Source organism: Leptosomus discolor, chromosome 3 (genome assembly GCF_034619465.1).
Source record: "Leptosomus discolor isolate bLepDis1 chromosome 3, bLepDis1.hap2, whole genome shotgun sequence".
Lineage (NCBI taxonomy): Eukaryota > Metazoa > Chordata > Aves > Leptosomiformes > Leptosomidae > Leptosomus > Leptosomus discolor.
This window is the reverse complement of record NC_141393.1, coordinates 26,904,843-26,930,080: the sequence shown is the minus strand read 5'-3', so window position 1 is coordinate 26,930,080 and position 25,238 is coordinate 26,904,843. Positions and strand designations below refer to the sequence as shown.

Sequence of the window (25,238 nt, the reverse complement as noted above, 5' to 3'; positions counted from 1 at the left end):
CTTACCTGTCCATGGAGAGCTTCCCGAAAGCATCTCCCCAGCAGCCCTGGGGCTCTCTGCTGCTGCTGGCCGCTCTCTGTGGCAATGCTGTTGCCATTCCCGTGGGCATAGGTGTACCAGGGCATGGTGGCCAGCTGAGGCACCAGGACCGCCTCCACACTGTTCTCTTCCGACACCTCTGCATCACCCCGCACCCTGGCCACCTGGTGAATCTGCACAGTGGCTTCTGGAGGGTGGTTGATGTGGACATTCACCAGGGAAGGGTTTAGGGAAGCTGGAAGATGAGTTTATACCACAGTTGTGACAATCTGGCAACAATTTGGCACCTGAAGTACATCTTGTCATTAGTAAAGTCACAAGGGAGGAGAGGTAGACTGACCCCCACCAGGAAATCTAGGGGAAGATTGCATCTAAGAAAAAATACTTCTCTGGCCCAAAACCAGGGCAAACCTACCAAAAATTTTCCCCAGCAACCTGAACCCTTCAGAGACTAGGGGAATCACTTTTCTAACAACCTGACCTGAAAAGGCAAGCATAATGAGGTAACAGCCTCCTCAGGCCTGTTAAAGAAGATCTGAAAAGCACCCAAGTAGGAGGAAAATGTGGGGTCTGGAGCTGCCAGCCATGCTCACCCAGCTGGTTGGACAAAGGCAGGGTGTAGGTGGAGTGCTTCATGGAGCCACTGGCCAGGGTCTTTGGGGCTCTCCCTCCTTGCTTCTTTTCCAGAGAGGGAGCTGGAAGGTGACAAAACTTCCCTGTGGAGTTGGAGGGGCACCAGCACTCGTCCCGGCCCACACAGCGCCCTCCATTCAGGCAGGGGATCTGGCAGAAATCTGCAAGGCAAAGGGAGATCTGCTTAGCAAAGAAGCAGACACTGCTTCTAGACAAGGGGCGGCTGGGGGAGGCCAGGAGGCTGGATCTGGGCCAGCACTAGCCACATGGTGCCCAAGGACCAGGCCCAGCACCAGGCTAGGGTCAGCACTTGCAGACTGGAGGCAGCTTGGGGTCCCCGCTGTGCACCACGATCTTCCCCAACCTCTGCTCAGGACCGGAGTCATGGGTTGAAGAGGATGAGCCCTCCCTTGGGCTCTGGGGTCACGGCCAGCCTGGGGCATCCACACCCTGCAGGGAAGCCCCCTAGGGCCAAGGTGATGTTGCTGGCACAGCAGAATCTATGGCAGCCGCATGCAGCCAAGTCAGCACAATTTCTTCTCTTCTGCATCGCCCCCTTCCCCCCTTGGAAGGGTTTTTGCTCTCAGCCCAGAAGGGAACTCAGAGGGGATGGGAGAGGCAGAAGGAGAGAACAGGCAGAAAGCCACGTCCTCAGAGCTTGTCTCCCGGCCAGCCCTGGCCCTGCCAGCAGCTCAAGTGGGAGAAGTGTGGAGTGGGACAAAAGAACTGGGAGCAATTCATCTACACAGGCTTGGAAAAAGCATCCACAGATGAAATCGAAGCTACTTCTTTTCTGGCCTCATCAGATGCTTGGAGCAACCCAGAGTGTCTCTCAGTGCGAGTGACACTCAGGCAAGGCATGGGATTCCCTGACAGATCATCCTGACTCATTTCAGTGTGAGACGAAACGCTGCTGCTGCACATCCCTGGATGGCTGGTCAGGTTCCTGGATGAGATCCCACCCTGCTCCAAGTTCATTTGCTCAAGCCCGGCAACCAGTTTTGGGGGGAGGAGACACATCTTTGGACTGGGATGTAGGCAGAAATTTCTATGAACCCTGTATCAGTCAGTGTCCACAACAGCCAGACTTTGCATTCTCTCAGTGTTACAAGAACATAAGAATCACAGAGGCTTTCAGAGGATGAGCTGCAGCCTGCTCCCACCAACTGGCTCCAAGAGGATGTGTCCAGCCCACAGCTGGGTATCCCAGTGACCTGATGAGCAATCCCAACAGCTCTGAAAGGTGAGCAGAGGTTTCAGCAGCCCTGTTTATAAGAACAGCTTGCAACCTGCAGCCAGCTTTCCTGGCTGCCACGTGAGTGAAAGGAGAGAACAGGAGGAAATTAGGTGATGAAAGTCAGCCCCAAGACTGGATGCCAACGAAAGCAGTGAGCTGGCTCTGAGAAGGAGGGGGTGGTGAGGCTTGGCTGCAGGCCTGACTCAAACACACGCATCCCCTCTACCTGGGGTGGGATGGAAACAGAAGTTGCTTGCCCAGCAAAGAGAGCAATTAGGCAAGGTCTGCCTTCCTCCCCCAGAGACAGAGATGGAGTAAGCCCCAAAGATCCCAGGACACATCTTCCAAGGCACTGAGAGAGGCCATCCCCTCCCATCCCTATAGCAGCCCAAGCCCTCAGTCTGTAAAGGCAGGAAAGGCAGAAGGATGAGAGTGGGGGAGCAGGGAAGAAGGTGGGCTGGGGGCCTTGGGGTGCTTACAGATGCGGAAGCCAGACTTGGGATCATGGTCGTGCCCCCCTTGGCTATAGAGAGTGGTGGTGTCTCCTTTCTCGCAGCTGTTGTAGCAGCGCCCGCTCCGGCATGTCTGTTTGCAGATGGTGGGTGTAAAGACGATTTTTATCTTCCTAATCTTCTCTGTCAGGTTGGCCCCTATGGAAGAAAAGGATAGTGCTAAGTGGAAAGAGCATCTCCAGACCAGGGGGCTGGTAATTTGCAGATCAAGCTCCGAAGCATTCCCAGAGCAAGGAGGGGTCTATGTCCCTCCCTGGGGCAGTCTCTCTCCTTGCCCCTTGCACACTCCAGCCTGTTCTCTTCTTCAACATTAGTAAGAGTTTGTCAACACTTGAAAAATGGCAAGCAGCATGCTCTGCCTGCCCAGTTGGAGTGGCATGACTCCCTGTGAAGGGACACGTGTGCACCAACTCCAGAATAAAGGGTGTGTTTCTGCTTTAGATAGTGTTTCTTCTCCAGCCACGTCAGTAGCCGGGAGACTGGCTGCCCTTAAACCACTGGAAGACTTCCCACATGAACAGCCACACTGGTATCCAACAAAGAGAGGGCTTGAGAAAACCAATGTCTCCCCACAAGCATCACCTGATCTCCTGCAGTTACCTGCAGGCCCCTCTTGGTCCCTCACCATCCTCCCATTAGATACAGGGGGAAATCACACTCAGAGCCTGTGGTGGCTTGTAGAGAACAGACAACAGGCAGAACTGTTGTGTAACCATGAACCATCTGGCTCCACACCAGAGTCCTCCATCCCTGCCCAATGAGACACCTGTTTCTGTGGGTGCCCACCTTGCTGTGCTCAACCCCCACTTTCCCCATTTCAATCCCCACTTTCAGATTACAGCTTCAGTCAGGCTCATGGCCCTACTTATAAGGTCTGAGATGCCACATGGTGACTCCTTGGGGAATCATGGCTTCAGGGGGAGCCAAGCTGCAGAAGACAACTTGCATCTGTCCTAGCTGGGGAGTCATTGAGGCTCAGCAACTGCACGTCCCAGCAGCCTGGCCTGATCCATGCTCATGTCAGAAGGCACCAAGGGGGCAGCCAGAGGGAAGAACTGGATGCTGGTTGCACAATCTGACCTCGAAGGCTGCTCAGACCCAGGAGGAAGCTGGGAGACACCATTCCTACAGACTGAGGCAATCCCTCTTCAGGGCAGCATGCTGGGGTGATGTTCAACACCTGTGGGAAGCATCTGTTACACACATCCCATTTTGCTCCCCTGATCTGTCCTCCTTTGGTAAGGTCTCTTTCTTCACCAAGCCCAGAAATGCCCATGCTGACCTTCCCTTTCCATCCCACTCAGTGGCACAGTCCTGGGAGACCAGGATTTCTTGGGGATCCCCAGTCACACTATTGCCCTTCCCCATGACACCTCAACAAGAAGCCCCAAAACAGTGACAGTCCTGGAGGCCTTACCCCTTGCAGACAAGGTGTGCTCCTGGGAAACCACATGTGGCCCAGAGCTGCTCTGCTCACGTCCATTCCCATTGGGGAGTGCATTAGAGGTGAGTTGGCCGTTGCTGGCTGGGTACCGCCGGACAGTCCGTGACAGCCCTGTGTTCTGGGGGGAGACAGGAGAGCCAGTTCTGCTCTGAGTCCTGTAGAAGAGAAAAAATGAACCAATACTCCTCACAAGTAACTGCGCTGATTCACAGTGCCTGTCCACCAGGATACCCTGTGGCAGCCTTCACTGACGAGCTGCCTGAGCCACCACCTCGACACAGAGCTCTGCCTAAGTGAGCAGGGTCCCACTCCTCACCTGGGTTCAGTCATCACAATGGCACTATTTCACCATTTCATGGACCATGCCCCATGCCCTGAGCCTGTCAGGGCACAGTACTCACCAAGATACCCACCCTGTACCATCACATCAGGCTGCCCCGCCACAGGGAAGCACCAGCTGCCTTGAAGGACCTCTGCCTGCCCACACACTCAAAGGCTGCTCCTTGCCCCACCACATCCTTCCCCCAGCAAACACAAGCAGCTCCAAATACACTTGTCCTTATGGTGGGAGCTTTCTCAGGACCTGCCTTCCCAGCCCCAAATGAGCACTGAAAAACCAGCAAGGCAGTCAGAAGAGAAGCCAGGGCAAGCAAATAAAACTTGGTCCATGAGAGTCACAAACAAGAGAGAATGACCAAGAACTTAAGCCTGTAAGTGCAGTTACAACTTTCTGCAGTAACTACATTTATGACTTTTGGTGTTTTCTGGAGACTAAGCATGGAGAAGCCATCCAGCTCACAAGGTCACACTTCTTACACTCTTTTATATAGCCATGTAGACTCCTAGGCAGAGCTCTTTGCATTAAACCAGCAAAACAGCACATCTTGCTCTACTGCACTTCCTCCCATTCCCTTTTACTGACTGGCAGAACTAAGCCTCCAAGAGGGTGCTCTGTGCTTACCGGAAAATGTCTCCCTCACTCTCACCCGCACCACTTGCAAGGAAAAAGGCTTTAGTACACCAGGGGCCAAAATAGGTTGGCTGCCCATGTGCCCCTTGAGTTTCTTTGAAAGTGGGATTCCTCTGCAACCAAACTTAGGCACCGACAGGTCTTTTGCACACCCTATCCACCACCTCCATCTCTGACCGAATGGGTAGGGCAAAGCAGCTAGCTCTCTCCCATCAAAGTGCCCAGAGATATCCATCCCATTTTATGGCTTTTACCATCTTCCCTGTCACAGTCAGCACAGGGGAGGTGTTACAGTGTCTACAGGGAACACAGATTTCTAAACCCAACAGGACTGGATGATACAACAAGAGCTGGCTGACAGCAGCTCTGGCTCACTGACATTGCTGGCTTGGATAGCTTGGAATAACAGTAGGATCTGGGGAGATGGAAAGGGAGCTAATGCTGTGCTGGTATTCAAACAGGTCAAGTGCGAGACACAAGGTAACAGTCAGCCAGCAAAGCCAAAATCAGCCCTGAACAACAGAATGGAAAAGATGACGCATAGGTCAATTAATTTGGAACTAAAGGAAAGGAATATAGAAGTGAGGTCAAGTCCACAAGGTCTATGGAGAACCACTCTTGTCAAAGGAGTCCATTTTCATAATTCGATAGAATTACATACATGCACATCAACAGGCTGAGAGCCCATGCTATTCCGATAAGAAAATAAACAGGGCAGTACGATGTCAATCAGGCACATGTGAAATGAATAACAAACTGGCTGTGTGACAGAACACAAGAAGCAGTTGTCGCTGGGGAGGGAATTAGAGGGGTTCCAGGGTGATCAGTATGAGGCCTGGCACGATTCAAGGATTTCATCTGGAAATAAATATTTTTATTTCGAAATAAACATACGATCGACATTGATAATGTGTGCTGCTGACACAAAAATTTGCAATGTGGTGTATCATGATGAGAACAGCGCAATCTCACAGAGCAGCTTGGATCACAGCAGAGGGCAAATCCATCCAAGCAATATGGGATTTTAATAGAGCCAAATGCAGAACTACACTTCTAGGAAGAAGGAATGCAGGCAGCAGCTGCAGATAGAAGAAGATGATCCTGGAAAACAGCAATTCTGAAAAGATTTCGGGGGTAATGACAAGCAATTAAATATGAACTGTCAGTTCAATACCCTGACATCAGGGCAGTGAAACACTGCAGGAACAAGGAGATATTTTTGCCTCACTACACATCCTCATCACAGCAGGGTATATATATGCTAAAATATCACATCTAGCTCTGATGTGAAGTATGTCACATCTTCTAAGGGATGATGAAAAACTGGAGAGGATACTGGAAAAAACATGACAAAAGTAATTTGAGGGCTGGTGAAAATGCCTTCCTGTAAGAAACCTAAAGTATTCAATCTCTTTAATTTAGCAAAAAGGAGATGAAGAAATGTTCTGATTACAGGGCACAGGTTTCTCCACAGGAACAAAATGCCAGGTGTAAAGAGCCTTTTAATCTAACCAAGAAAGGCAAACCATGGAACAACAACATCTGCAAAACAAAGTAAAATGATTCCCTGCTAGAAATCACGCCCACAGGCAGTGGTATAGCTGTTTTCCTTCTGCAAACACCACCCCAGTAGTGGATTCCCCAGCTCCCAATACCATCACTTCAGGAGAGGAAAGTGTACTGCTGAGAGATGAGATATCACTGGAACAGTGCAAATATAACTAAATAAAGATGCATAACCTGTGCTGTTCTGGAGGTAATTTTGGATTTCTATTGATCTATTGAGCATTTCTAGCCTTGACCTGTAGGAATTCAAGAATGAACAGTTTTACACCAGAGACAGAAGTCCCCGGTCCACGTATCATTACCTAATTGTTTCTAATACAGGGAAACCGTGAAAATGAGTGTCTGAGCTGTTGGGAAGAGGCATGAACAGGAGTCCTGAGTGGAAGCAGCACAGGTAACCCCTGCTGCTGGGCAGACACCCAGATTTGCAGGCTGAAGGTTCATACACTGTTTGGAGTGGAGCCTGGCTACAGGTCATTCAGGAATGGAGACAGAGAAAGTGGGATTGGACAAAGAGCACAGAAGGATAACGAAATTATTACCTGCTGATAAAAATATTTCTTGCCTTGTTAAAATCAAGATCTAAACTGAGATGAGGACAGCAAACAGTGCTTGTTTTTCATTAATCATCAAGGCTAACCAGAAGTTAGCAGAGAAGTAAACTTTCGGTCCTACCTCAGTCTCTATCAGCCTCTTTCAGAAGCTCTCCTGAGATTATGCAGAGTACCACCTACCCCTGATAGCCATGGGGGCCAGGCATGGCCTGCCCACACTTTTCTGAGCTACTAATTCAGTCCTGCTGCCAGAGAAGGAACTTCTGGTGCCTGTTACCTACTGCTTTTTTACCTGGTGTGCTACAGCTGGTTTTGTTGGTGACAGAGGAAAAGCTGTATGGAGCTCTAGGGAGGCTAGGTGAGAGCTACCAAGCCCTGGAAGTTCATGTATGTTTGTTCTCTGATCTCTGGTGAGAGATCCCAAGCATAGTCTTATGGGTGAATGTGGCTGCGGTTACAAGGTCTTTTACTGCATAGGTGGAAGCACCACAAAGAAAAGAAGTGAGAATTCCCCAGCACAGCAATGCTCACTAGTGCTGGTCACTTGATGGCAACTTCAGCCCTGAGTTCTGAAGAGTCACTGAGTGAAGGTGACTGGTGGCATAAGACAGGGAAATATCAGCTCTTGTGCTTGAAAGTACATCATATCTATACTTGAACAAAGCATGTTACGTGCAAGTAGTAGGGCTTGGCTGGGAGCTACCCTTTGCCCGCCTGAAGGAATTCCACCCCTTGGCTTTGGGGTCAACTACTGGCATTCTCAGGATCATCAGATTTTGTAAAAAAAAAACCACCAAAAAAACAACATATGAAGGGCTTTAAATAAAATCATCGTTAGCTCTCAGTTGCAAAGAAAAGTGGACTACATGTGCTTACTGCGAGGGGCAATGCCAACTTCACAAAGGAAAAACAGAGGAGGAACATTACTCCACGGCTTGCAACACTTGAGGAAAAGCCATCCTACTGGTATCCTGTTGGCAAAGCATTCCAGTGTGTGTTGCAGTGGGGGGAGTAGATTTGCTTTGAATTAATTTGTTTATTTGGTTCTATTCTAGGCAGATGAGCTCTGGGATTTGTGGACTGAGTTGAGTAACATCATCCTACCCCAGGCCACAGAAATCAATGGCAAAAGGCATCTTTCCATCTCAGTTTGTCAGTCCCAATCCATCCCCAAGTCACGCCAAGTGGCTGGCTCATGGTCAGAAAATACAAAACAGAGATTTTCCCCTCCAAACCTTCAGAGTCAGTCCATGCTGGGCAGATGAGGATCGGCTTGCTTGGAGGGTCTTGGGAAAGTAACCTGGGCTCATCATGTCAGTACAGACCAGGCCAGAAGGCATTAGCAACCCCTAACCATGTGGTAGATCTTAACATATAGCCAGAGCTTGTCCAGTTCCCAGGGATCAACATTGCCACAAGTTCTCTCACTGGCATGTCTGTCCTAGGGGTAAGAGTGAGGATGGAAAACAGATGGGGTGGCTCCAAATCAGCAGAGAGGGAAGCTTGTGCTACCACTCTCCATGCCTCCACCTGCTTGGGGAAGAGGCACGGAAGAGGCAGAGGAGGTTGACACAAGCACTATGTTCCAGGACACTTACAGTCCCTAGCCTTCACATTCGTTCAGTCTTACAGCCTCTCTCAGCACGGTATTACTCACTTCCACTCTTTCAGCCAGGCACATGGCCAGCACACATCTCTGCAAAGAGGCAGTGGTCTCTTCCTTTATAAGCGACCGCCTGCCAAGCAGCTGGTTTCCCTGCTCTTCATCTGTCAGAGCTGCTGACAGCTTTCTCCGTGTCAGGCACAGCCTGTGGGGCAGAAGCAGCATGCAGACTCCTAGGACACCTCTCCTTCTGGGCTGCCCTGGGGTGCCCGCCTCTGTGGTGTCCAGCTAACAGCAGCAGCGGTCCAGGGGAAAACACGGGTCAAGGAGAGAAGGTAGAGGGAGCAGCATTCTCCTTCCAAGAGCATGGATGTATGTGCTCCTGCTGCTGTCTACCAGGCTGAGGGATGAAAGGTCACCACTGGCTGAGAGACCTCAATCACCGGCACATGGGAAGTTTCACTGCTATAGGTATTAAGTGCTAGTCAAAATTAAAAGAGATTTGGGATGGGAGGGAGCTGTGCAGACATACTGACTCACATCTGCAACAGTTCAAAACTCCCCAACAAGCACTTGTAGCTGCCCTCTTCTGAGGTGCAGGTCAAGGACCTGAACTCCCCATAAGCCCCCGAGGACACATACCAGAAGTCAGGAGAACCAACAGAGACCTGGTCCCTTACATTCTACTGCTACACATCCCTGCAGGATCCAAATGACACCTGTATGACATCCAGCAAGGGACCTGCACACCTGCCACTGCACCTTTGTCTGTGTATAAACGCTTTATTTTATATAGGTTTTGTTACCAGTTACACTCTGCTGTATATTTACTTTAGAGACAGCAGGCTAGAAAAGGTAAAAAAATGTTGTATTCCCTGGATACAGTGGCTCTCCTGCTTGGTCCCAGATGAACCTGCCAGGTGCCTGTTCCCTGTCCAGAGGAGGTGAGTAGTATCTCAGCAAGTATGGACAGCAAGCAGAAGACTGAGCTGGCAGGCTCCCAGTAACCACACAGATGAATGTGAGGACTGCTGTCTTCTGAGTCAATCATGTTTTTTTAAAAAAAGCCTGCAATTTTAAGACTAGGTACACAGAATCACAATAACCAAGTCTAAACCACAGGATCCAGAAAACAATACTGTTTTTCTAACCCACTGTGTATAGAAAGCATTTTTCAAACCTCTGATCACTTTTGATGATCATGGTTCTCTGGGTAAGCAAAAGCCACAGAAAATCCAGGTGGGTATACAGCTGTGGCTTCTCTTAGTGACCTAAGACCAAGCATTTTCCTTGGGGCTGGAGGCAAAGGTGGCAAACTCTTCAAAGCACTTCCCTCTCCCCAGCAGCAACACCTCAGTCTTTCCTGGATTTAGCTTCTATCAGCCACTCTTCATCCAACTGTTGACTTTGGCCAGATCACTAGCAAGCTGGGAAATAGTGTTTTTTTGCGTTTGCGTAAAGGAAATGCAGAGACAAGTGCCACAGGAGTATTACTGGGTTTTCATCCAGCCTGCCTCGCCCTCTCCCCAGCCAAAGCCTGACTGACCATAGTAGGGTGGATGGCCCAAGGCACTGTGGAGAGAGTGAATCCTGGACAGTGTGGTCAGCGGGGAGGAGTGCTAACCCCAGACAAGGCAAGGGCTGGCCAGATGAGGATTGGAAAGTCACTATTCCAGCTGGAAACAAATCTGCACCCTTCTGAGCATCAGGGAGAGATGATAGAGATCACAGAGGGCAATAATGGGGTGTGACAGTGCTGGCCAAAACAAAGCTGAAGGTAAGTGGCCCTCAGAGAAGGAACCATCTTCCCAGGATCCAGAAAGCCCCATCCCAGGGCATGAGCTCAACAAGCTTCATCTCTCCAAATATAACAAGCCTGCTGCCTGGGACACAATTGCTGCCTCCAGGCACCCAGAGAGGCAGTGTGCTGCCCCCGAGGCTGGGAGCAGGGTCCCACAGAGGGGAGCTGCTGCAGCACTGATACGTCCACCCCAGCTCCTCCAGCAGCTTTCGTTCACTGCTCCAAGGTGAGAGGACTCAGCCAGGACAGGGGCTGAGTCATGCTCAGCCCCTGATAACCTGCCAGGACAACAGACGGGTTCCCCCCTGGTTTTTACATGCTGAACAATATACTCGCTGTCTGTCTTGTCCGTCTGCCTGTCCCTTTGGCTAGACGCCCTCCCTGCTTGGGGCCATGGGGACCAAAATCAGTGATTCACTTCCCCCTTTGTAATGCTCAGCAGTTGCTGATTTTCCACTAAAGCATCACAGAAGAATGGGCAGCCTCCACACCAGTGTCTGTATCTACAGGGAGAGAGAGAATCAGCCAGCCTTGGAAAGCAGCAAATTGACCACAGACCAGAAACTTCCCCTTTCTTGGACTCCGAACAGGTTCCTCAGCAGGCAGACAGGATTCATGGCTCAGTCTGCGGGCCCCGGAGCACGGGACAGGCATTGCTTAGAGAGCACTCAAGTTTATTATCAATTAGCTCACAAACATGCTGACAAGGAAGACAGCTCTGTTAGGACTTGGGGACAAGGGGGGAAACCACACCATACAAGGCACCTGACTTCAAGCCCACCCACATTATGTCCATAAATCCTGGCTCAGTTTATTGTCCCATGAGCAGCAGAGATAGATCTGAAAGCTGCCTGCTTCAGGCTTCCCACTGTCCTTCCTATGGCTGCCTACAGCCCTGGTACCCGCTGGGCAAGAGAGTGAGACACCAAAGTCCAAAGCCCCCTGCTCCACAAGGTTTGGCGGAAGGCAAGGGAAGTTCTGCTGCCCAGGAGAAGCAGCCACCAGCCTTCCCCAGGCAGGAGACCTTCTGGGCTGAGCCAAGCAGGACCTGTGTACCGTGAAGGCCACAGGAATGATCTCATTCCAGATGGGACACCAGACATAGGCATCTGCACCTCATGGGCATACCCAGACAAGTAGCAACCCTGTTTCTTACCACAACAGATCTCAGCTGCCAAGGTGTCCCCTGGTATGTTCACCTGACACCTCGTAGTGCCACAGGCACAGCTAACACACAGTCAGGTCATTGGGCAAGCAGGAAGGGAGTCATCCAAATCCTTCCCGTGTGAGGTCTCGAGAGCTCCTGTAGGCAGAGGTGCCACTGACAACACCCTTTACCTTGGGCACAAAGAGCACTTCCAAAGCAGGGCTGAATGGGCAGGGACACGTGTCAGGCTCCCTGCCCCACATCCACACTCAATGCTGCTGGGACATGCCCAGGAGCCATGTCAGTCCAGCACCCAGATGCCACCACTATCCCACACCACAGCTAGCAAGGGGCTGTCACAGAGCCCACATGGCTCTCTTTTTTGGGCTCTCTCCTCTGCCATCTTGCAGTGGTAACTCCAGCTCTCTGCTCCACTTGACATGTGCGTCAGTGGCTGGCCGAGATTTCTCTGGATCTCTCACTACAAACTGCAGCAACTAGTGTGCAAGTCTGCAGGGCAGTAAATTCCACTAGGTGTCTGCCCCATGCCACCAAGGTCAGTCCCTCCACCACCACCCCCCAGCGCCTTCCTTTCTCTGGCCCCTAAAGCAGTGCCGGTGCTGCAGGGCCACCCGAGCTGGCTCCCAGTCCGCAACATAGTGCATGGGAACAAAGAGGGAGAAGGAGATGGGCTGTGAACTCTATTTTTATCTGCTCAGGCATTGCCAGACAGTCCATAAGTGAACCTCTCTAAGCATACAGACAGCTAACAGGTTCTTTTTAACCGGTCTCTGGGGGTCTAATTTTCTCCTTAGCCAAAGTGGCTGCTCACACGTCTCCACACAGCTCTCTGCTGACATTAAATGCCCTTCCCTTGCCACACGTGCCACACATGCCACCTGCCACTCTGCAAGTGCTCTTTGCTCTCGTGTATTAGGGAGTGAGCAACTGACTCCCTGGAAGAGGTCCAGCTCTCCAAGCATGGGAACAGCACCTGCCTGGCCCAGCAAGGCTGCAGAAACATGCCCTGCACAAGGGCATGGAACCAGGCTGTTGCCAGGAGCAGCAGATCGCGCCCCTGGTTGGATCCACCAGACTGTAGTGCTGACCTATAAGACGGCCAGAACCGTGATTTCCGAATGCGAAGCATGATGAAGAGCTGTTTGCAACTGGCCTGTCTCCAGAGCTGAAGTGCAAGGCTGGTGCCTCCCAGAAAAAAAAAAATGCAGCCTGCAACCACTCTGAGCTTCAAGTGGAGCCAGCAGAGGATCCAGGCTGGGCTACTCGGTTATAAATGCCACAACTGGGCCAAACCTTGCACACTCCGTAGACTAAAACAGGGATTTAGAGGGAGAGGGAGGCCAGGCGAGCTACCACCTCTCTGGCAGAACCGCCCAGGCTGGCCTGCGGTGTGTGTGGTGAGTGGCAGGCAAAACAGGCAGCTGTGCAGCTGTCTTCTCCCCAGCTCAGTCGCAAGCTTTTTCGGGCTGAAGCAGCAAGAAAGCTGCTCCAGTTGGCTCCCCTGCCTGCAGCAGGGGCTGGTGTTCAGTAGCACAATCAACAGGCACAGCACTGCTCCCAGGTGCAGTTGCGCAGCCACTCTCATGCCTTGGTGAGAAGAGATCCATCCAGAAGTGCCCTAACATCTGCTGTCATGTGAAGGCCTCCATCAGTGCCACCGTCTTACTGCAGACACCATACCACATCCACAGCTTTTGCACCGTTACAAAACCGGGCGTAAGATGCTGGCACAGTTGGAGAGCTGGGTTGTCTGCCATGCATTGTGACTGTCCCACAGAGGGTGCAACCACCACTGCCAGCCACAGCAATGCCTCCACTACCACTCTCTTCCTCCCTGTGCTCCCCAGTACAGCAAGCAGCAGGGTCCTGCCTGGCAGGGGAAGGACCAGTATTTAGGGCAGAGGCATGCAAGAGCAGAAGACAACATATCATCCTGCCTTTGTGCCCACAAGGATACTGAGATCTCCAGCCCAAAGGACCAGGCCCTCATCTAATGAAACCTGTTACAGAGGCATCAGCCAGAGAAAAACTCACTGTCAGCTGCAGGGAGGTCGCTCGTCTCCCCTGTACAGCAAGGAGAAAACAAGCACTCTTGAGTTTGCTTTCCATCTTGTTGACTAGCAACACTCAGCCCCTCCACGAGGCTGCCAACTTCAAAGCCCTGAAAAAAACACTTTAGCCTATTCATCCTCACTCCCACAGGCACCCCAGGGAGTAGAGGGAGCCAGCTGCCTGTCCACCACTTTACACCGGACATCGCGAGGGCAGGCAAAGCCTCTCTCATCCCAGGTGTGCGAGTGGGGTGAAGAGCTTGTGGCTGCACACACACACCCAGGGCATGAGAGCAACAGGGTGGAGAGGAGATGTGTGTAGTCCTCTCATTTGTAGAAGGGGAGGCTTTTCATCTACAGCAGGAGGTGCTGGGAAGTCTCCCACTCACCCTGGGAACACTGTGGATCTAAGACATATTTTAAGGTAAAATAATGGTTGAACACCCAGCAGAACGTCCTGGCCCTTGGATCTATTAGCTCAATGTAGTTAGGTCTCCTCACATCTCTCCATCCCCAGCCACACACAGGATTCCCTCACCTGCAGCACTCAAGCCATGAGAGCTGTGCTGGGATGTGACAGTTTGCTGCCCAGTCTTGAAGTTTCAGCCCTGATGGGGATTGGGGAACAAGCATCCTGGTGATTTTTATTCTTTACTGTTCTGCACTGGCTCCATCCCTCCAGTTGCTCACTAGCCAGAAGACTAGAGCCTGGCTGGGGACCAGGAGTGCTCCTGGCCACATATGCATAATGCCTGGTGGCAAAGTCAGTGCTTCCAGTGGTACCATGACCACGAGTCTGCTCTCACACTTCTCCCACTTGGCCTTCAGTATCCATACTAAGGACTAGCAGGGAGGAGTGGATTTCATGGCATCCCCAGTGGGAGGGGATCTGGAGCAGGCAGAAAGGCTGCGCCTGCCTTGGCGGCACCTGGGCTCCAGCTCCTCGGCAGTGCATCTCCAAAGTGAGGGAGAAGGCAGAGCTCCAGTGTCGTTATCAACCTGTCATTACATCCCTGGAAGATCTTGGCGCTTTGCTGTTGTGGAAAGCCTCATAGCTGAAAAATTAGCATGGCCACCCTGCCAAGGCTACAGGCAACCTAATACACCCTGTCTGCCCCCTCCAGAAAGCCTCAGCCTCCAAGTATGCTCCCCATCCTCCAAGGCCAGCATTTGGCTCAGTTTTGCAGATGTGGGTCTGTTAACCATTCCCCTCAGCTCCCTCCCTCCCTCCTTTTGTAGTTTTCAGAATTCTTTCCAATTTGTCAAGATCTTTTCTGGCAATAAAGAATACCTTGACTCAGTGTAGGACCCTGGGGTACACAGGAAAAACCTCATGCGACTTGGGTCTTTTGTCTCCAAAGTCCTAAGCACTGCCAGTCTCTCTTATGCAGCCACACCATGTTACTCTCTGCTGCCTAATTTGCTGTTCACTCTTACCCTGCAAAAAGCTCAACCTCTCCTTCTTCCAGATTTCTTCTTCCCAAAGAGGAGTTTTTTCCTTCAGCTGTAACAGATAATATTTTTCCAGCCCGAATCTCTTCTTAATTCCTGCCTATATGTTTAGTTTAGCCAGTCTCCATGCAAGTGAGACAAAAATGAGGTGGTGTAGAGAGCTGGGTACCAATCCCATCCAGCACCATGCACTCAGGGCAGCATTTCTCAGAATGTTTCTCAAGAAAGTAGAGGGGAATGAGCATATTTTATATGGAGAATTCTACATCTCCATTTCAACTCCTCCTTGTACCAGATCAGCCTCTATTCATCCCTTGTGTCCTGCCAGCACTTGGAGATTTATGTAAAACACTCAAAACCAAAGAGAATAGTTTTGATTTTGCTTAAGTACCAGCTTAAACCAAATAAGGCAGCATATGGTCAGGTATGAGAAAGAGCAGTGTAATCCATATGCACGAGGGAACTGAAAGCAAGCTGGACGACAATCCTAATTCAGGCATTATGGAAAAACTCTCCAGTGTTTGATCGTGTGGCCTTAGCGCTCTTCTAACATCTTTCTTATTTATACAACTACTATACAAATTGTATTGTCATAAGTGTCACAAATGATATATGTATAGTATATAAAATAGGCTATAAACTGGATTTTCTGTACTACCTCACCTACCACGTGTACAACGCATTTGCCCTGCACCCTGCTCTCTCGCATGTAGTCTCAGGCTAAGCTGACAGTAGCAGCATTTTTCTTTCAGTTAGAAGGAAAAATGCATTTGAGTGTTTTCTCACAAAGCCTAGAGGCTGAATTAAAATATAGGAATGGCTCCCAAGGAGGTGCAGAAGAACCAGGCGTAATGTAAAGTCCATATTTGGAGTTTAAAAGGAGCCTGAAAAGCCAGCTATCCTCCTGCTGCTCTGAAGCATATGCAACCCCCTAGAAAGTAAATATATAAAACACATAAACCAGAATGGTGCTGACAGTTTTAAAACACTAGAAAGTAGAGCAACTGTATCTGGTGCCAGGCTAGAGAAGGTATATCATGTAATTTAAAAACAGAAGTATTTTTATATAAGAATGACATTTACGCTCCTCTTGGGTAGCTTGAGATTTTCCTTTAGGCTTCCCAGCCAGCTTGCCAAGGGCTTTCAACTATGTCAAAGCAGTAGAGGGGCTGAGATCTGGAGCTTATGGAGGTCTCATTGGCCTGAGTGGAATCTCTTTTCACATTTTCTCACACAGACTGGCATCAGCTTTTTACTTTCAATTTTTTAACAAGGTCTCAGATATCTACTCAAAGTTGGCTCTGGATCAAGGAATGTAAATGCTTGGCCACCTTGCAAAAACTGTACTGCCAAAGGGAAGCACCTTAGAAAGCTGCAATTAGGGCTTATCTGCATTGGGAAAATACGCATTCAAGTAACGAGCATAAGGACAGCAGAGTGGCAGAAGGCAAGGCTGGCACCAGTGTTTTATCCCAGGGATTCAATGTCATGCGCTATGGATGTCGTGGGCTGGTCCCATCCCAAGTAAAGTAGGAAACCTGCCACAGCCCCATGCCATGGGAATGCATCTACAGAGGCAAGGCTTCTCAGCCAGGGTCAGCTTTTCTTTTCTCTGCTATTTGGGTATTAATAAATTTTAACCCTCATAAATGTAAGGTGAGTGACAGTCATAAATGAGTAGAAGAGGCAGGAGGTGTGTTCAGTAGGTATGTGGCTAGTATAGACCTCCTTCTAGCACTATACGTATCGTGGACAAACAGTCCTGGATACTCAGCAGCAACCCAAGTAAGGCAGTAAGAAATCTCCCCTTTTTCTCATAAACATGGCAAGTTCAAAGCTGACAAGACAGGAGGCTCCAGATCCTGCTTTAACAATTAAGACAAATCTGTCTCTGTTTAGAGCAACATCTTTAAAAAGCAAGTGAACTTGCAATGAACTTTCATTTTATCTGCTAGTCCTCAATGATAAGCTAATCAAGCTGATTTTGCCAAGCCACAGTTCTCAATGAAATGTTTCAAGCAGCCACTCCAGGGTGGAGAGCTTTACATCCACCCATGGGCACCACTATCCTTTGCAAAGACCATGCTAGACATTTGACTGCCACCAGAGAAGGAGCTGGTTTCAGCCAATATTCAAACTGAGGGAAATATACTTTCTCCATCCAGCAACCTCTGCCACACCCAAGATCCTGCCTTCTGCTTGCTCTCTGCTGTTCTCATCCTTTTCTTCCAGGAGAGAGAATAGAGATTTTGGCAGAGCCTTGCTGCTGGCATGAGGTTCCATGTGTCCCCCGGCCAGGAGTTCTTGCCACAACTCCTCAAGGGCTGCATATAGCCTTTCCTCTCGTCAGGAAGAGATGGGTGCTGGCGAGGAGGGTCTGAAGTCAGGAGTCAGTGGAGTGGGCATGTCACATCACAACTCAGCCTTCTTCCTTTTCCATCCTGAAAACACCAGGCAACTCCCAGCAACTGCCTTGCCTAAACAGAGCCCTCTCAGAGGAAGCTCCCTTCGCTCAGGAGCTTAGCTGCGTTAAGCTGTCTGCACAGTGTCTCAGCACCTTATACCACAGCCATGTCCTTTTCCCTTGTCTAGGTTGCTGGGAAAATACTTTGCAGGTCCCAGGCATCTCTTATTTTCTGTGAAGAGGAAGGATGCCTTGCTTCCCAGGCAGCTCTCATCCAGCACACGCATCCCATCTGGGCAGCATGGCTTGCTTGTGTAGATGCCCAGCACTCCTGCAGGAGGGACCTTCTCGGGTGGCAGTGGCAGGACCCTCCTCACGTGCTGCCCAGAGTCAGAGGCAGCTGGCCATCCATCCTGATGGTGAGGGGCAGGGGCACAAGCCCTTTCCACTCCCTGCTAAATAAACAGGAATTCAGCTGATACTCCAGCCTTAGGAAAACAAAGCTGTTTCCATTTAGCTCGGCTTCTGGGCCGAGGTGCAGCTCCACCCGCACAATCATCCGTCGGGACTTTGCTTCTCCAGGCAGAGATTCAGGCCGAGATCAAGAAGAGGGAGGATTTGCAGCTAGTCTATGCCGGGAGGGCCTCTTAACACCCCCAGGATTTCACTCTCCAGAGCACTCCCTGTTCCAAGCAGCACAGTGCGGGGGCCTCCAGACTTCTGCAGCAGCTAACAAGTTCCCACAGGCTCCCTCACCCGCTGAGCCATGGCCTGCTGAAGGGACTTGGGAAGTGGTACTCATTGCTCCACCTGCATTTTAAGGGATGAAAGCTTGAGCATCACCAGCTCCGGTGTCAGCAAAGTAAACCCAGAGCTGCCCTTCTCCCAGCCATGTCTTCCCCTGGGCAAGCGCTGAGCTCAGATATGGCTGGGTAGGAATTCTTTAGTCCCAGGAAGAAGAGATCATGTGCACCATAAGGGCAATCCAAGGATGCAGTGATTCTTCCCTGGCACCTCTTCAAACAGAGGCCCTGACGCTCAGGCTGATGCCCATGTCCACATCTTCCCCAGAACGCCAGCATGCCCAGAAATGGATCTGTGACAGCTTCACTGGGAATGCCCACAGATCCATTTGCTAACTTTCACAGCTGTCAGTGCAAATACAAACCAACCAGCTGTGTATGACCGGTACATCCCTGTTGGTCAAGGAGCTGCTACTTCTCACTGAGGCTGAGGGCAGAAGACTGACAGTAACTTATCACCTGCTGTCACCGTTGTGCTTCCTGGGCTCTCCTAGCAGGGAAGCCACAAAAGGTATCAGTTTCTGCTTCCAGGAGTGAGCTCTGGAAAGCCTGAGTATGTACCAGAAACAAGCAAGTCCAAATAGCTGAGGATAAGAAACCATTTTAAAGCAGATCCACCACTCAGGCCAGTGAGGAATATTTTAGTCCAGACAGTTCCCAAATAACCCAGGAGGCTGCTCTCCTAACTCTCTCTGAAGACTCACCTCAGAACATCTTGAAACCAAAAGCAACCCCATCTCTGCTTAAAGAGCAAGTCTCTGGGGAGGATTCATGGGTTTTATTGCATGTTTATATGGCATCTAGTACAGCACTGTTCTAGTGCACAACTTCAGAGCTTCTGATTGCTACCTCTGTACAAACAAACAAAAATAAAGCCAATATACACACAAATAAACAAAAGGAGAAAGCAAATTCACTCATGTGAGGATTGATTTCCTGTCTTGGCAAAGCAAGATGAGGCTTAGAGGTCTATAAGCTCCTACTCTTGTGCAACTCCTCCTTGTTAGCGATGCGAATGTGCAGGGAGGTTAGGGACTGGTTGTTTGTCCTGGATCTCATAGTCTTCTCACAGCCACTGACCTGGAATCACCAGTGTTCTCAGTCCACCAAGCCACCTAAGATCTTCTTCTACCTCTTCTTTATGACAAGTCAGGTAAGTAAGCCAGCTGCTGTGGGATCATGGCAGGCTGACTAGAAAAAGTCAGTGTCCCACCAGCACAACTTATGCTTATCCAGGAGGAGACCAAGGACTGGAAAACCCAAGCTGTTCCTCTCAGACAGTGAACTAAGCTCCAGTGAAGGTGACCGCAAGTTTCCAGTGCCTGAGAACTGATCTTCATACTTGCAAATATAAGCAAGATCTACCTAGCTCTGGAAAGGCCAATATGCTTCTAGCTTTTGCTCTACGGCTCGACTGTATGGAGAAAGCCTGACACAGCACAGAAACTACTTTAGTTGTAACACAGAAATAGATGATGTTGTAACTGCAAGAAGCAGGCTCCAAGTTCAGACAAGTTTAAGAGCATCGTTTCATGAGACAAAAGACCAACCTAATAAGTGGCTTCCCCCAAAAGGGGAGTCCAACCCTTTTCTTCCCTCCGCTGCTAGCCTTGCAATTCTGTCCAGTTCTTCTGGTCCCCATGATCTTTCAGTAAGCCAGTTTAGCCCATTGAAATGGCAGGAAATTATCTTTAATTTTGCTGTGCTAATTTTTTTCTGGTTTATTGAACTGAATCAACTCACCCTGTGGCCAGATGAGGACTAACACCAATGCAAGGCAAGCAGTGGGAGGGCACAGCCAGGTGTAATGGCAGCAAGAGTGTCCCTTTGGCTTCAGGTGCTCACTCTTACAGGCTCCACTTCTAGCCTAGAAGTTGGCAGGCTGAACAGGACGCTCAAAAGTATTGGGGAAACAACCCACCTAATAGCAGCAAGACTTTTAGGTCATGCCAGTTGCATGCCATATGTTGTATGGTCCACGGACAAAACGCAAGTGACTGAGTTGTACAGGAAAACACCCAGGGGCTGCAGTGAGGTGTTTTGATGCAGAATAGTGCCAGGGTGCAGGCAGCTTCACACCTGCCTGCAAAGCAGGGCTGCTACACATTGCCTGGGCGGGAAAGGCGGTAGCCTGTGGCACAACACACAGAGGGGCGGTGAGAGCTCCCTCTCAGAGACACACACAGCGGCCTCAGCAAATCCTTGAGGATGACTCCAGAAGGCCAGTGGTGGACATGTCCCAAGGTCCTACCTGCAGCTGTCGCAAAGGACAAACATCAAATGCTCTCGCTGAAGCATGGGGTAAGGTGACGTCCTATGGCCTCCATGGGGAGGGAAGGAGGAAAGGCATGGCATGGCCCTTAATGGAGTCCTATTTCCTTGGGACAATGCCAGAGGATTTAAGGTACAGCAGGCAGCTGGGCATTCAGCAATCCCAGCTCAGTGATTGCTAGACGCTGTGTCTGACTGTCTGGATAGGAATGCTCTGCCGGTGCCTGTGCAGCCCCCTGTCCTCTGTGCAGAGCCTGAGGTCATGTTCCTTACTGGGAAAGCCTTCAACAGGTGCTGTAACTCCAAGGGCACTGCTCTCCCTCCCCTCCAGTCCCTCCACACGGAGTGGTGGCACAGAGGGGTAGGAGGAGGTCATCACTGTGGGGAAGCTCGTCAGCAATGACCAGGATTGCAGGCACGTGTGAGGGCTGCGTGCTCGCTCGGGCACCGAGCCTCTCTTGGGACAGTGATGACACGAGCTAGGCAACCTCTCCCTGCCAGCATCACCTCTGCCTTGCCTGAATTTGGTTCCCATCAGATAGTCTTTCACTTGGGCACCAAGACATGCTGGCTTCAGCGAACTACTCAATTCCTCACTAGTTATTTGAGCCCCTCCAAAACTGCAGATGGCCAAGAGTAAGTGTCTAGAAATTACTCCAGCCCATGCATTGCCTCTGCTTCAGAAGAGACAAAAAGGCAACAGCTACTTTAGGTGCAACAGGCATGTTAAAAGCAATCTGCAGGAATACAGAGAAACAAAGGATGAATTGCCCGCTCCTCAGGCAGCTCTAAGTGACACTGACAGAGAAAGGCAAAACAGCTCAGAGAAGAAAAGGAGAAGCTGAAGTTACCTCCTGGTTAGGCACCAGTAACTTGCTGCAAAGTCTTCTTGACTGTGACTGAGGGACTTCTGCTGGAAGCCACATACAAATTCTCTGCTGTGGTGCCTACCAAGAAAACCACTTTCTGGCCCAGCAACTGAGTGAATAGTAGCAACGAAGACACAGGCCTTTAGGGATGGTGCAGCCTAACACTTTGCTTCCATGTCCATCTGCTCACGGAAAAGCAGATATGATTTAAAAACAAAACAAAACAAAACAAAAAAAACAGCACTTGTGGGTTGTTGTATGGCATCAGGCACCATTCCCACCTCTCCATTCCCACCAAGCTGCCAGCACAGCAGCTTGTCAGGGAAAGGCCCCTTTCCCATCTGTACTGCCTCCTTCAGCAGAAAACCCACAGGTCCAGCGGGACTTTACAAAACACAAAGTGTGGCTTGGTTACAAGAGCATCTCAGCACTGACCTGAGGCAGGTGGGCTGAAGCCATAAGCTCTTTCTCATCCAAAAGGACCAGACAGTGCCACAGTTGTCATCCTGAGCTTAACAAGCTCCTCACAGAGTGATTCCTGCATGGACCTCTGTGAGCTCCAACAGCTGCATCTTTTGCATATTGTACCCAAAATGCAAGCACCTGCCTGCGTACCAAAATGACCCACACCGTGCAAGGTGACACAAATATGGAACAAATGGCTCAATAGCAGCTGAAGTCTGCCAGAAGACATCTCTTTGCTCATACCAGCACTTAATAGGACACCTCAGATGTATGTAGTCTTCTGTGGGTACTACCTGGACATATTGCTCTAAACACATCCTCTTGGGAAAGAGATTTAACTGCCAGTCCTCCACCCACCTTGCTGCTACCATGAAGGCTGTTCACCAACTGGACAAGGGCAAACGGCTGAGCTTCATAGTCTTCCTTCACCATTACTAGCCTGTCCCATTCCTGCGTGTGCCTGGGGACCGTGACACAGTGCTGGGGACAAACTTAGTCCCTTGGAGGGACAGCAGGACCCAACCCTCTTACATCAGCTCCCACAGCCTGGGGAGGAGCCTCCACCAGGAGCCAAGGGGCCTGGTCTCATGAAGCAGAGGCTGTGGCCCAACTGAGCATGGTGTTAGCTGCCTGTGGGTTTGGGGGAGCATCCTGCTGGGAACTAGGTTTGACTTACACAGCTGGGATATGTCGTGGGACTGGCACCTGAGCCCCTCGCAGGGAGGCATCCCGCCCTGCTGTGCCGGTCCTCCTCCGGAGGGAGCTTGCGGGGGGCCTGAAGGCGGCGGCAGCACTAGGTGGGTGGTACTCCTGCTCGGGAACGACTTCTTCACACCGGGAGCCCTGGAAGCCCGAGCGACAGGTACAGACCTGGGGGCGGCTGCAGGAGCCCTTGTTCTGGCATGGCGGGTCGCAGACAGCTGAGGAGACATAGAAAGGCAGTTAGTGGGGCTTAGCCCCACAGTAGTGGCACCCGACTGGGACAGCACAAGCAGGGAGGTCCCAGCTCTTCTCTGCAGGCAGGTGACCTTCAAAGTCTCGGTGTTACTACTGCCATGGGTCCCTAACGCAAGGTCACCTCCATCAGAGACTTGTTTCTGTTCCCACTTCTCCCCCTCGGCCTCTGCAGAGCTCTTCTCCAAAATATTAATTTCAGAAAGCTCGGAAGTGAACAGCATGGTCTGCAGAGAGCATATGGCCCCCAGCTCCCATAGCGCTCTGGGCAGGAATAGGACCTCAATCCCAAAGCAAGGGATTGCATGTTACCTTTAGTCCATTTTGGGGTCTGATTTGCACAGTCCCCCCCTGTCTGTCCCCTCCAGAGCTTTCCAGCTCTCCCTCTGCAGCTGATTTTAGAGTCACTGCTCTCAAATTCCTCCACAGCTATGGGGACTTACAGTTCATTAACTTCATGCCCAAATCACCCTCCGAGCCTGTGTGTGTTCCTAATTACAGTACATCAGCTTCAGTTTGCACCCTGGGAGAAAAGTGTTATTAATCATATGCTGGACCCTAACACTTCCCAAGTCAACAGGTGCCAAATTGGGTTTATAGCCCAGCCAGTGAGAGCCAGGAAATGACAGCTCGCTCAGGTAGGACCGAGCTCATTGTTCTGAGCAAGAGTAATAGAAAAGGCACTGGAAAACAGTGTCATACTTCAAAGAAGGAAAGGGCTGGCTGGCTGAAGGGTAATGAAACCTCGTTGGACAACACAAGGTGGACATTAACCTCCAGCCATGTGGCTACTGCTTCTGCTGAGAGCCCCAGGACTGCCCCAGGGAGGCTGCAGGAGCATCTGACATCCCACCACCTTCTCATGCAGCTGCTGGGCTTTCACAAGCACATCCCTCCCTCTCTGGCTATGCTCTCCATCCCCATAAGATACAAGCGTGCTTGTGAGAAACACTGCTTCTGGGCAACAAGCATACAAAGACCTCTAGCCTTGTGTGCCACCCACACATTAACACGCTGTCACCAAGCGAGGGAAGTCCTTGTGAACCGCTGAGGTCCTTTCACATCAGTATAGCCCCCACAGCCCTTCCCTCACCCCAAAACTGGACTGCCATCAGCTTTTCCTAACTAGATCAGGGATATGTTGGCTGGAATGTTTCATTTGACCTTTATTACCATGTTAACACTCAGGAAGAAATGGAGATCTCAAGGAAAGTGAGAACCCAAGTCATGCAGGGCTGTATAGGTTAAAGCCAGAGGTTTTGATGAAATGCCCCAGTTAAATAAATCAGCCACCACTGCAGACTCTGGAACAGAGACAAGGTCCTAGTCAGGCAGGAATTAACGGTCTCTGGGAAGTCTGGCCCTCCAAAAGTTGATGTAATTTATAATATGAAACTCAGCTGTGATTTAAATAGGCTGTCAGTCCCTACCGTTATCTCCCAATAAATGCCTGTTTTAACAAACACCACCAGACCAGGAAGCTTGCCATTGAAAACAACTGCTTCACGTGCTGAAATACTGCAGAGCCATGACACCGGGACCTGGGTTCACCGCAATTCTCACAACCTCTCCCACTATGTACATAGTCATGTTAGAATGTGCCCTTCAACAGGAAAGCAGTGATAAGTGACCAGGCACTCTAAAAGGCCCCTAAGGCAGCTGATATAAAGAAGAAGAAGGGAATGGGATTAGTCTTCTGGTCCCTTCATGCAGGATGGGTGGGGAGCTGCCCTAGCTGAAATATTCCAGCCCTAGGATTAATCACCTTCCTGGTTGCCTTTGCAGACTCAGGAAGAACTTTAAACAGCTTTAAAAAGTCACAGGTTTTCACTCAGTCCAGCTATGTGATGTAGGGAGAGCAAATCGTTCAGTGGAAGTACTGCCAGTGCCAAGCATGTGAAATCACAACTCAGGCCCCCAAAACCATAATATTGACAGAAGAAACAAGATGGTTAAATATATATATACATTTGGAATCTTTCTCTTTGCTTTCTGGTTTCTGAGACCAGGGGTTTCTCTGAGATGTCTCTCCCCAGTTGTAGGGGCCATAAACATCTATAAAGATGATAGCCACTCATTTCTTCTCGCTGTAGTCTCATGTAATCACCTGCTTCAGGAGGTAGGGCTTTAGGGAAAGCAAAAAGAGTCATCTCAAAACTCTCAATAAAAGGACAAGATTCGGAGCACTGCTAAAGTGTCATTAGTAGCAATGCTAGTTTGTTCAAGAGCATCTAGCAGTGCCCTCACAGATCGATTCTGGTGCTGTCTGGTCTTCAGTGCATGAGGTAAGTCCTCCCTGCAAGGTCACACTGCAGCTATGACTGTGGCATGACTATGACCACTCACCTAGGCCAGGCAGGCAGGCAGGACCATCAGAGGGGAAGGTCACAAGTCCAACCTCCCATCACTTTGCGGGCACAGCCAGCCCAGGATTGAGTAATG

At 50.4% G+C, this 25,238-nt stretch overlaps 1 protein-coding gene across 1 annotated transcript in view; it reads right to left on the bottom strand.

Moving 5' to 3' along the window:
* The window catches only part of LTBP2 (latent transforming growth factor beta binding protein 2), a 71,898-nt gene that overhangs the window by 34,626 nt on the left and 12,034 nt on the right, over positions 1 to 25,238 (bottom strand). Inside the window, exons 3-7 of the mRNA XM_086462977.1 lie at positions 22,519 to 22,762; positions 3,839 to 4,020; positions 2,389 to 2,559; positions 633 to 833; positions 6 to 274 (exon numbers count right to left, since the gene is read on the bottom strand). Coding sequence (XP_086319103.1) covers positions 6 to 274; positions 633 to 833; positions 2,389 to 2,559; positions 3,839 to 4,020; positions 22,519 to 22,762 — 1,067 coding nt within the window. The remainder of the gene's footprint in view (positions 1 to 5; positions 275 to 632; positions 834 to 2,388; positions 2,560 to 3,838; positions 4,021 to 22,518; positions 22,763 to 25,238) is intronic.